This window comes from Scardinius erythrophthalmus (assembly GCF_964197995.2).
Source record: "Scardinius erythrophthalmus genome assembly, chromosome: 1".
NCBI lineage: Eukaryota > Metazoa > Chordata > Actinopteri > Cypriniformes > Leuciscidae > Scardinius > Scardinius erythrophthalmus.
Window position 1 is genome coordinate 48,251,646 of NC_138221.1, and position 12,886 is coordinate 48,264,531.

The 12,886-nt window shown below is 35.4% G+C and overlaps 1 protein-coding gene across 2 annotated transcripts; it reads left to right on the top strand.

The window, feature by feature from the left end:
- Window positions 1-469: 469 nt before the first annotated feature.
- Window positions 470-12,702, top strand: mettl22 (methyltransferase 22, Kin17 lysine). Of its 2 annotated transcripts, none has more exons than XM_081363948.1 (11): window positions 470-519; window positions 1,019-1,160; window positions 5,053-5,322; window positions 5,488-5,528; window positions 5,608-5,752; window positions 9,317-9,388; window positions 9,822-9,875; window positions 10,166-10,246; window positions 10,410-10,512; window positions 10,925-11,093; window positions 11,321-12,701. In XM_081363948.1, exons 2-11 carry the CDS (start codon window positions 1,055-1,057, stop codon window positions 11,351-11,353), a joined length of 1,074 nt encoding a protein of 357 aa, XP_081220074.1. In that variant the 5' UTR covers window positions 470-519; window positions 1,019-1,054; the 3' UTR covers window positions 11,354-12,701. The 2 variants fall into 2 exon arrangements, with proteins under 2 accessions (XP_081220074.1, XP_081220073.1); XM_081363947.1 differs by lacking the exon at window positions 470-519 and adding an exon at window positions 525-665 and having other exon boundaries at window positions 11,321-12,702.
- Window positions 12,703-12,886: the final 184 nt, after the last annotated feature.

Below are 12,886 nucleotides of genomic sequence, written 5' to 3' on the forward strand. Positions count from 1 at the left end.
CACTTTGGTGGTGCGTCGCCCGATCGCCCTAATGAAGAAACCGCCGCTGGGCATAAGTACATGTAACTAACCCTAAACCAAACCCTAATCCTACCCTAACTTTATCGTAAGTACATGCAGTTAATTAAAATTACTCAGTACTGAAATGTAGCCTATAATTACACTGCAAAAGGGACACATTAAAATAAAGTGTAGCCATACTAATAAAAACGAATTGAAATTATGGGGTCATAATTGCATTTATAAGTATCTTATCATTCATTTATAATAATATGACTAATAAACGTTTTATTAATAACAAGTATTATTATATCAAAATAATGAATTATTATAGCCTAATAACTAACAAACGTTGTAGAAAAAAATGTTGATAATAAATGTAATATTTCAGATTATAAATGTGCCAAATAATAAAATAATATATAAAAATGAAATTGACATGAAGTCATGCAGTAATTGAATTTAATTCATACCATAATCTTTACGAAGTGCGTTCTGGTGTGGAACTGTTTTCAGAAGGTTTGTACACACACGGTCTGCTTTTAATGTAACACTAATGCAAGTCTAACCTCTCGTAAGCTGCAATATAACCTTAATCTACAGTATCTCATCGTATTATTAGTATGATCTATGCACTTGACTAAACTCCTCCTCGTCAAAACTCGGTAAATATCACCTACTCTCTGTTTAGCTTCCTGGCTAAACCAAAAAATGAAGGGAACGGTTAGAAAGAAAGTGGCTTTAGTTTGAGAGTCTTTCTTGAACGCATGGTCACGCCCACTTTAAGATATTTCTAGAAAAGAGTAATCGCTTTCAATCGAGCCCAAACAAAAGCTCCAAAAGTCTCAAGTGGTCTGAATCCTTCACCAGACCACTTGCTGCTATTGCCTTTAGAGTAGAACTGTCTGAAAATAGTCTCACAATAGTTTTCCATTCGTGTAGAATTCCAGATTAATAATCTCTCCGACTGCATGTAGGGGATGATGAGGTATTTGATTGAAATTGCCCTGTTCCCTAGAGTTCGACCTTGATTGGGTGACATGCAGGGGTGGTCATGGACCAGGTCACATTTAGAAGTGACACTGTTCTGTCTGATGTGCACCTGCTGTTACCAAACGCTTGCCATCTCATGAAGAGACTCAACGGCGTAGGACAGCCAGGTAAGGAGAGCTGGGAGACATCTGTGCATCTTATTGTAGGAATTGTCATTTTTTACATACCACATTCTCCCAAATTTGATCTTCCTTGTCTGCGGGACCACCATCCTAAGACTTAAAAGACAGCTAGGCCTATATATTTTATGATTTATAAAGACCAAATCAGCATAATATAATGATTTCTGAAGGATAATGTGGTGGGTTTTCCCAGTTATTTCATGCATGGTATATTTAATATGCACACTGTGCACAGTACACATATATACCACATAGGTGAATGTGATTTCACCAAGTAGAACATCCTTGAGATAGCAATGAGATAGCACATATAGGCTAGTGTTTTTCAACTGCAGGGTCACAAACCAAAAATGAGTTGCAGGGCTGTGGTGGGTCTTCCTGGTATTTCATGCATTCTGTGCACAGTATACACATTACATACTGCTTGTGTAGGTGTATGTTAGTATGCTATTCTGAGCCTAGCTATTTCCTTTACACCGTGTTTTGTTTTGTTTTGTTTTCTTGCTATTTCTTGCTTTTCTTTCTGCTTTTTTCCATCACTTGACACTTATTTTTGGCATGATTACAGATAACATAATTTCCCTGCTCTGTATTACATGTATGAGAGTTTATCTTAACCGACTGTAACCTTTTGTGTTAATAGCCTTGATCCCTGTCTATTTGGTTTCCATGTGCGCCTTATGTATTTACACACTGACTGTTAACCATTTCCTGTATACACAGGTTTACCTTTAGAAAGTTATTAGCCTATGAACTTAAGAATGACCAGCAGGCACTCAATTCCGACTTATAATAATCACACACACATACATAAAGTAGGATTTTCTTATGTGGCCAAACTGAATAAACACAGCAATTTGTTCCAGTGTTTTTGCTAAGTTAATGCCAGAGCTCTCAACATTTATCACTGCAAAGTTCTGTTATTTTTATTACTGTGCATTTACAGCATTACTGGGTGGCCTTTTCTGGGCCTTTAAACTGCAAATGTGAACATGAGCGCAGTTGCATAGGCTGAGATTCATTATCCTCACCAAAGCAGCTAGGCTTAAATGAAGCTGAAATTATACTGTATACGACCTATCACTATTCTTAGAAAACTAAAAAGAGCCTGATTTTTGAACAGCAGAGATGAGATGAGTTTACAACGCTAGACTGGAGCTGACACTGTAAAAACGAGCTTTATGGTTCTGCTCTTGAATAATAAGATGCATGCTGTGCAAACTCCATCGGCCAGAAAGCTCCATTTTAAACGTTTGACACAAAAGTTCTGTGCCCATAATTTCTCTATCAGTCTCACTTTTAAACATAGTAGATTAGTAATTAAAAATAATCCAGACTGAGTTTTAAGATTCACTCTTTCCCATCCAAAGTTTCATTTTTAAACGCCACATTTTGTCATTGGTCCAAACCCTCTAGAACTAATTTCTAATATTTTTACACTAGACCTCTTTAATATATCTGTGCTTTTGTTCTCATATCCCATTCAAATCTCTGTTTGTCTGTATTAGAGTACATTTGAAGGCAGTATTCTTTGATTTAGTTAGTGTTGTTCAACTGCAGGGTTGCAGACTCAAAAATGAGTTGCAGGTCAGTTCTAGGCTAATTGTGAACAGCAGGGAAAACAATGCTAAATGCATATAATAAAATGCAATAACAATATAATTATGCATTGCATACATTGCCATTCAAAAGTTTGGGATCAGCAAGTAATCTACTTAAAATAAATGCTTTTTCTATTAATCAAAGAATTCTTTAAAAAAATTATCACTGTTTTCACAAAAATATTAAGCAGGCACAGCACAACAGATGGTATTAACATTGATGGTAATAATACATGTTTCTTGATCACCAAATCATCATATTAGAATGATTTTTGAAGGATCCTGAGACACTGACAAATGGAGTAATGATGCTGAAAATTGCCATCAACTGAATAAATTACATTTTAAAATATATTAAAATAGAAAAGTTATTTTAAGTTACTAATATTTCAAAATATTGTTTTTATTGTATTTTGCATCAAATAAGTACAGTTTTGGTGAGTACAAGAGACTTCTTTCAAAAACATCTTTTAAAAAAAGTCCAAACTTTTGAACAGTAGCATACAAACAAAATAAACCTTTAAATGTACAATAGTCAAAAAAATATTTATAGGTCCCATGCCATGAAAATTTCACTTTATGAGGTTTTTTAACATTAATATGAGTTCCCCTAGCCTACCTATGGTCCCCCAGTGGCTTGAAATTGTGATAAGTGTAAACCAAGCCCTGGGTATCCTGCTTCGCCTTTGAAAAAATTAAAGCTCAGACGGGCGAATCTGGAATCTTCCCCTTATGTTGTCATAAGGGGAAAGGTTACCTCCCCTTTCTCTGCTTTGCCCGCAAAGAGAATTTGGCCCGCCCATGAGAAAATGAGCTACAACCGTGCGAGCGCGATATTGTTTTTTCCTCGAAAGACATCATGGCTTCATCATGGACATCAGTTGCTCAGTGTTTGGATGTACAAATGAACACAAAAGTATTTTTGTAATTCCTTCATCCGAGCCTCTGAAGAATTTCTGATGTGTAATTGTTCAAGTTCAGACTGATAATCTTTCTCTCAAAATCGTTCAGTACTGTTTATGCATCAGTAAATCAAGCCAGTGACTAAAAGATCAACTTCACATCGTTTCTCTTAGTAGGATGAAAATAATCTTATTTAAACAGTGATTAAAATATTTACAGAAAGCGATCGAAGAACAAACCCTTTCCAATCGCCCTTGAAGCTGTCAATCACACAGTGCGAGTTTATCTGGACACTTGTAATGAACAAAACACACTAAAAAACACCAAAACTCGTTTTGATGCTGTTACGCTGCACAACGAAGCTCTTACTGCATAATATAATGTAATATAATTTACATAATGTTTGCATTGGTGAAAGCATTAATAGTGAGAATGCAGAAATTGCGTTGCAATGATAAGATCTTCATTCACGCGATAAACAGACTGTCATCTGCTCACTGCAACCTTTTATGTGATGGGAATAGATCTAAATACTTTAAAAACTTCTCACGAAGTTTAGTATTATACTAAAAACGTATAATAGCTGTAATAGTAAAAGTTTTCGAGAGAGTTCCACATGTAATGCTAGCTATTTCATATGCAAACATGTCAGCCAATCACAGCAGTGGGCGTTTACACTGAAGTCTCACAGCAGACACGCCCCTTAAAACAGAGAGTTCAAATCAGAGGCTAAAATCAGGCTTGGAAATATGCCTTTTATTTCTAAATGATGACAATTTTTGATCTAAAAAACATACTAACATTATAAGGGCACCCCAGAAAACATTATAAATAATAAAAATAATTCATGCCATGGGACCTTTAAAGGCCAAACAATGTTTTTTTTTTTTTTGTTTTTTAATAATTATGTCAGTCTGGTTTCAAGAAATCTTGACTAACCTTATGGACCTAATCAGATTTTTCAGTTGTGAATGTAGAACAATGTACAGCCTCTTCGGTAAAGCATACAAACTAATCAGTTTAATCAAACCTTTTGTCTTTTTTTGTCACTACTACAAAAAGAAATCCATCTAAATGATGTAGAGACTCTTTTCTTAGAACTGGGTCGATCGATGGCCCAGTCCAATGGCACCAGACAGACTCATACGTAGTTTTTACCACTGCAGAAAAGGCAGATATCACATATCTGCTCAGTGCAAAAAGGCCTCTGTCATTCTGTCTGCCACAGCCAGAGTTCATTAGCTCACCATACTGTAGCTGACTTAAGATCTTTGCATCTGCTGCAGCTGAGGCTGGTGTGACTGTTCTAAGCCAGTTATGAGTTCACACCTTTTGTATATTAACTAAAAATGGATTTGCATTTGTATGTCTAGTCTTCACTTCAAAGTTTAGGATTCTGCGGGAGTACAATGGGAAGGACTCAGGCTGTGATTCACCTGTCCATGAGAACTCTGATGCATCAAACGTTCCTCTGGATGAAGATGGGGACCTGGATGTGGTGAGAAGGCCCAGATACCCCACCTGTAACAGGGATGCAGTATGTCCAGTTATCCTCAGTCAATCTGCAGTGACGCTGACTGACCAGGATGAAGATTCTGAGGAGGAGGAGGAGGAGGAGGAGGATGTTGACATCATTAAGATTGGTGAGGGTTACATTACAATCATTACATGAAACAATCTACATTGTTAAAAGCGCTATATAAATGAAGATGACTTGACTCGACTTGACATTAGAGATTTATGTGGTTTAATGAATTGTTTTGTCATATTTTATGACACCTTGCATCTCTTTAAATGTGTTCTAACAGAGCATACTATGGCGACGTCTCTGGAGGATGTAGGGAAACAGGTGAGGACAGCGACGAATGGGTAATTATGCAGTACGTCTACTCTACTGCACTGTTCAAAGTTGTTGTTTTTCGTTGCAGATCTGGCGTGGTGCTTTCCTATTGGCTGATTTCATCCTGGCACAAGCAAGCATGTTCAAAGGCGCTACTGTCCTTGAGCTTGGAGCTGGAACGGGACTGACAAGCATTGTCATGGCAATGGTGGCTAAAACGGTGTACTGCACAGGTGGTGATGTAATTGAGTTGATTTAGTAGTTTAAATAAAAAAGTGCATTTTAAAACGAGCAAAAGTAGAGAATAATGGATCAGGAACTGTTCATGCTGATAATTCCCTTGCTAAAGGCTGTTTTTTAAATATATACATATATATATATATATATATATACACACACACATATACACATATATATATATATATGTGTATATGTGTGTGTGTGTATATATATATATATATATATATATATATATATATATATGTGTGTGTATATATATGTGTGTGTGTGTATATATATATATATGTGTATATATATATATATATATATATATATATATATATATATATATATATATATATATATATATATACATATATATGTGTGTATATATATATATATATATATATATATATATTTGTGTGTGTGTGTGTGTATATATATATATGTGTGTGTATATATACATACATACATACATACATATATACAGTATATATGACACATTTAATAATGGCAGGGCTGACCAAAGTGCCGCACAAGCAAGTAAATTAGAGTAATAGCAATAAAATCAGATCATATCATCACAATCACAAATTTGTTGAATTTTTAAAAAAAAGAAAAGAAACAGTAACAAGTAATACAATCAAACCCTACATTATTACCTCAGCAATGCTGAAACTCGTTAATCGAACTCATAAGCTAACATAAAAATATGCGTCTTATTTGAAGATTTAAAAACCCGTATAGAAGAGGAAGATCGTAAGTACGAGGGCAAGCTATTCCATAACCCTATTTCATAAGCTGAAAAAATGCTGATTTAACAACTGAACTTAATCAAATTTGAGTGTTGAATCAAAAATTGCTCATAAATTTCTTGCTTGAGAATTTACTGTGTTGATTATAAGGATAAGACTTTTAGAAAGGATATTGTTACATTCAGATGGACCAAAAACTAACACTTCGGTTTTGGAGTGGTTCAATTGAAGAAGATGTTCCGCCATCTAGCTTTTAATATCGCTTAAACAGTCGAACAATGTCTTAAGGGACATGTTCTTATCTGATTTTAATCGTCTGCATAACAATGATATGAAATCTGATGCTTACGAAAAATATTGGTTAATGGAAGCAGATACAGGAAGATCAAAACGGGCCTAGAATAGAACCCAGAAGCACACACCACATGTACAAGCTGCAGAAAAGGAGGAGAAGTTTTCAGTAGCTACTGGAAAAAAGTTCATCCTTTAAGAAAGGCCCGAAAACCAAATTAATGCTGATCCCCTAATTCCAACATACTGCTCAAGAAGTTTCAAACGATTTGAATGATCACTTTTGTTTAAGACCTGCACAGGTCCAAAAGAACCAGAACGTCATCCGAATCAATACTCAGTATCAGATCATTCAACACTTTCCAAAGAGCAAATTCTGTACAGTACTGTGCTCTAAAACCTGACTGAAACCTGTCTAATTTTTTTTCTAATGAAACCACCTTCAGTACCTTAAAAAGAAAAGGAAGTTTTGAGATGGGACAATAATTTGTTCAAATTAGTAATGGGCAGAGATTAGCCTTTTTTTAAGGACTGGTTGTATCACTGCATGTTTAAAACAGGAGGGAACAGCCATTGATAAGACAACTATTAATTGTATACACGGACCAATAGTGTCCAGCACTTCCACCATAAGAGATGGAGGAAGAGGGTCCAAAGAACATAATACAGGTTTTATTTGACAGATTATGTCAGTTAAGAGGGAAAGGGACAACCAGAATAGCTAGTCAGAATACAAGGATTACAATAATTGAAAACAAACAACAAAATGTATCATTTTTATTTCCAAATTAAATAATTGCAAATGGTTAATATTTTTACTATCATGCTCATGAACACTGAAAAAATCCAGCTTTGTCAAAGGATGGTGTAGTAGCATTCTTACAATGGACAGTATCCATTCAGTGTCAAGAACAAGAGACCCCCCCCCCTCCCAACCCATTTGTCAGTAGTGTGAAAGCAGTGATTACAATGGTTTTTTTCTGATGATTGCTGCCATTTAATTTTTTTCTGTAAGTTTTTTTAAAAACCAGGTTTCTTTGGAAAGAAGGTCACTTATTAGAGGCATGTCTGTCTGTATGACTCTGGATTGATGTTCTCAGACCAGTTGAAGTAGATGGAGCCGTCATTTTAAAGAGCTTGGAAAGGCTTGGTGTAGACAATAAACGACAGCATTATCTTCAAAGAGTCTCCAAGATTGCAGAACAAATCACACACAGGCACGTTGTAGATTTTATTCCCAGATGTTATTCTCGACAGACTTTTGTGTCAATATTAGTAGGGTATGGACAAAAGCCGCTCTTTGGTTTGTGACAACAAGACCTTTTTCATTTTCTGGAATGTTTGATAGAGAGAGAGAAACATTGATTTAGAACTTCACTGTTGAGTAGACTGGAGAAGCCAGTGGTTTAATTGCTTTGAGCGAATGATGTTACAGTATTCACTAACACATTCCCTCCTGTGAGATTTGTGCTGGACCTTTTCTAAGTCCTGTCTTTATTTGACTGCCGCTGTGCGGGGAATTACAAAAGATTATTGTGAGTTGGTAAAAATCTGGAAAGAGCTTTAAGGGCACCACTAGATTGTGATAAAAACTAATTTGATAAATATTCATATGTTGCAGAAAGAAATGTTCATGCAAATCAGGCATGAACTGGATTAAACGGTTTCATAGTCCACAAACACATTGGGCACTAGAGATGCACTAATATAAAAATAATGGATGATGCCAATTAGCTGATTATTTTTATGTCATGGCCAACAATCAATTAATGACCAATATCAAAATGCTGAAATATTTTGTCTCAAGAAATAAAAAGTAAAACTCTTAAACTGTGAAAAATAAAGCCAGTCATGTGTGAATCCGATGTGAATTTACATAACATAAATGTACAATATGAAAAATGTATATTCATTTTGAGATTTGCTTATAATTACATCTACATGTATATTAATATATGATGTATATTTGATTTCATTCAAATTTGTTTTAATGACCTTTAAGTGGCCGTTTGATGATGACAAAGGTAATCTACATGTAAACATATGTGAAATGAGTATGCACAATAAAATATTCAATATAGGCTGATAAGATTTTAAAAAATCTCTCATATTGTCTGATGACTGATATGTAACTTATATATTGTGTGCATCCCTGTTGGCCACTAAATAGAAATGTAAGTTATGTACATAACTCATTTACTCATGTCCACTCATTGACTATTGGACTTTATTAAACCTTTTTATTTTGTCTCTCTTTAATTTTACACCAATAGTAGGTGAATACATTAGCATATCAGTGTAATGTACCTAGCATTATACTGTATAATAAGACACTAATTTGTTTTCTCCTTTTTCAGTCTCATTTAGTATAATAGTCTCATCTTTCCTTTTAGTAGTCTTTTATACTGCGCCAATGTGTGGAATTAGTCACCGCACATTTTAGCTTTGTGATTATCTTCAGAAGATAAATAGCTTGTTATGATGGATGAAGGTTTTTAGCTCAGTAAATGAAAGCCTCTTTGTGTTTTGCAGATGTTGGTGAAGACCTTCTGAACATGTGTCAGAGAAATGTGACTTTGAACAAGCTGCACTTTGAACCCCAAGGTAAACATTAACACCATATCAGGATTTCAAGCAGCGTTCTCTCATTAACGACAGCTTGTCACGTTGATAATGTGTCATAAGGAAGGAGTACTTCCTCTGGCAGAGCGCCTGTGCCATGTGCTCCTCGGTTTTGTGCCTCTGTAATCGTCCAAACAAAACATGCCAGTTCTTTAGTTCTTTTGCCAGTTCAAATACAGATCGGTTTCATGCTGAAGCTAATTCATTCACATAATGTTCTGTCTTAAGTGTAAATGTCAGCATCATCATATGTGTAAAGGATAGTGTCTGTCAGGTAAAACGGGAGTTCATTGATGGTCTGCCATGTTATTCAAACCATCACTCCTTGTATAGGTGGCTTCCATAAATAGTTTGTGTAATTTCATACATTTTTTTTCTTTCCTTCATCTTGATTTCCCTTCTAAACATCCATCAGAGAGTGAAATAAAGGTGCGGCAGCTGGACTGGATGGCAGATGATTTCTGCACAGGTAAGAACTCAAGGAACATCAGGTGTGAGATGCTAATTGGTGTGGATCAGAGCCAGAACTGCGATCGTAACATGACCAGTTACGTCTATTAGAGCTGTGCAGTCTCCTCACCTTCTGTAGAATCCATTTCTAAGTGGGAAGTATAGTCTATCTATGGGCGTTTGACACAGTATAATTCACAGGGCTTTCTCACACTCATAATACCAGTGATGATGACCTGTGAAATAGGACTTCTGAAAGTCAACATGTGGTTGTCATCTCATTTCACCTCATATTTCAACTCTCCCCAGATGCCGATTTGGAGTTCTGCTGGACTGACGCAGAAGTAGCAGACTTGCATGATAATACCACGGTTTTAATCGCAGCAGATGGTACATTGCAAGGAGTGCTTTTCATAATTAGTAATGAATTCATTACCTTAATACAAACTGGAGAGAGTATTAACATAATGATAGGCGCTCTCAGTGAGCATGATAAAAGCCTGATTGATAGTCATTTGTTATTTGTTAAGAATGTTTTGTTCTTCCCCTTCAGTGTGCTATGATGACGATCTTACAGATGCTTTGTTCAGAATACTATATAGACTTTGCAGCAACATGCGGCACCCCAGCACATCCTACATCTCCATAGAAAAGAGGTTAGAATGGCCTGTTACCAAGACATCACTTGTAGCTCATTTTTTTTCCATTCACATTCATCATTCATTAAATTTAAATAAAATAATTAGTACATAATTATTATTATACATTAGGTAAGTCATTTAGCTATTATATATTTAGCTTAAAGTATGTTACTTTTAAATAAAATAATGAATACATAATAAAATAAATAGAACAATTAGTATACTTTAGGAAAATCATCTATTTTAATGAAATATTTGATATTGATTATTTAGTCAGTTTAGTATTGGCCATCCAATGGAGAAAGATGATTTTGGGCTCCAGATTGGTGTAGTTATGGCATTTATCAGCAGTGGCTAACAGGGCCATGCTAACCAAGAAAAACCTAGACCTCTTGTTCCATTTTGAACGGTTTCTGTATTTCCGCAGATTGAACTTCACTCTTCGACACATGGACGTGGCTTGTGAAGCTTATGATCACTTCCGTCACTGCCTAGACCAGTTACAGCAGATGACAGATGGAAAGATGAATTTCACGGTTGAGCCTGTGAAGATCTCCTTTTCACAGTTCTTTCAGTATGAAAGGGTGGACCAGCTGGTGAGAAGCGCTTGTCTGTATTTATAATTATAAATAATTCAATTGTTTGTTTGTTTTTAAATATGTATCATATACAGTAGTATCAATCAATCATTTTATCTATAAAGCACAATAAAAACAATGGTGGTTGACCATTTGGGCCATTAGAGGGAGCTGTTCATGCTTGTAGTAAATTAACAGTGTCAAAATGTATTTCATTAAGGATTCTATCCTCTGCTCCTCTGCAGGAACTTTGGAAGGTGACCGCAGAAAGACTTTAATATGTAACACCACGGGTTTTTAAGTTTCCTTTTAACACCATGTTTGCAGAATGAATCTGTCTTTGTAATTCCTATTTTCCTTATAATTTGAAATTCAAAGTATTTGGTTTGATAATTTGCTCTTACATTTGTTCATTAAAAACTACAATTATAAAGGAATGCCATTTCAGACAAGAATGTTGGTGCTTATGTATGTTATACTGTGACCAGCTTTAATTTTTAGAGTTGGTTTGGGGCAAGTTTTTCAAAGGATCATTGGGAGAGTTTATGGAAATTCTATTGACATATTTTATGAAATGTTGAAAACAAACACAAATGTATTGTCATTGAGGTAATATACTGCCTATGCCAAAAATGTGTTTCAGCAAATATAGATTTTAAAATACTGAAGAGCATCATGCAAATATATTATTTATTCATTTTATGACCTAAACTGTAGATATTTGTAGATCTTTGCATTTGCATACGATACATATAAAAAAAAATTGCAAAAAAATGCATCATATGTTTGTGTGTGTGTGTGTGTGTGTGTGTGTGTGTGTGTGTGTGTGTGTGTGTGTGTGTGTGTGTGTGTGTGTGTGTGTGTGTGTGTGTGTGTGTGTGTGTGTGTGTGTGTGTGTGTGTGTGTGTGTGTGTGTGTGTGTGTGTGTGTGTACACACAAGCGCACGTTTAAAGTCGTTTCATGCAAATATACAGCAACACAGAGGTAAAGTGCCAGAGTGTTGTTGTTCCTTCTTTGAACACTAGAGGTTACAGGAGTTAGGAAAGGACTTGTAAAGCAGATGATTACGAATTCATGTCAATCTGTCAGGTCTGACCAGTTCTTCTTGCTTTGGCTAATTGTTCATGGAGCCATTCGATTTATAAATCAGCATGGTATTGTTGTTTGTTTATGGTGTTTCAATGCACAGTTGAAAGGTAGAGAGAGCCTGAATTAGCACTTGAAATGTATTGCTACCTTTAAAGGTTCCTTTTAAATCTTAATCTTAATGGTCATATTCTATAGTTTTTGTAATTATGTGTGCACTCTGAATGTAGCATTTGCATTGGATACAATGTGGGAAATGTGTATTTTTGACTAAACGCTAATGTATCTTTAATGGAATTGGTGTTTTTGAGCAGATCTTCTAATTGAATGAATCGTTCATTTTGATGGACCCATTTCGCTGACTCCTGAGACTGACCATTGGACGAACCAATAGCACTAGAGTGCGGGCTGTTAAAACGCATTTAATTGGTTGTACCTACTGCCCCCATTCGAGTCTAAACGAATCATAAATAACAAAATGAACGAAAGAAGTGGGATATGATTCGTTCAGTTTTACATTTAATAAATGTCTTCAGATTATCTCTGTCTGTTTGATTATCTGTCTGTCTGTCTATCTGTTGATTCATTAGACTAAAGCAGGGTTTTTCAGAGTGGTAAAAGCTAAATTTACTTGGCTGCAGCTAAATTTACGTTCCAGTGAATGACACGCAATGTTGGGAAGGTTAATTTGGAAATGTAATAGGTTACAGATTACTTGTTACTC

Excerpts from the sequence above, each read along its gene's own strand:
- mettl22 (XM_081363948.1), top strand. The coding sequence starts at position 1,055 with ATGGACCAGGTCACATTTAGAAGTGACACTGTTCTGTCTGATGTGCAC. Across the intron at positions 5,529-5,607 it reads TGGAGGATGTAGGGAAACAG|ATCTGGCGTGGTGCTTTCCT; the intron begins GTGAGGACAGCG and ends TTTTCGTTGCAG. Across the intron at positions 11,094-11,320 it reads ATGAAAGGGTGGACCAGCTG|GAACTTTGGAAGGTGACCGC; the intron begins GTGAGAAGCGCT and ends GCTCCTCTGCAG.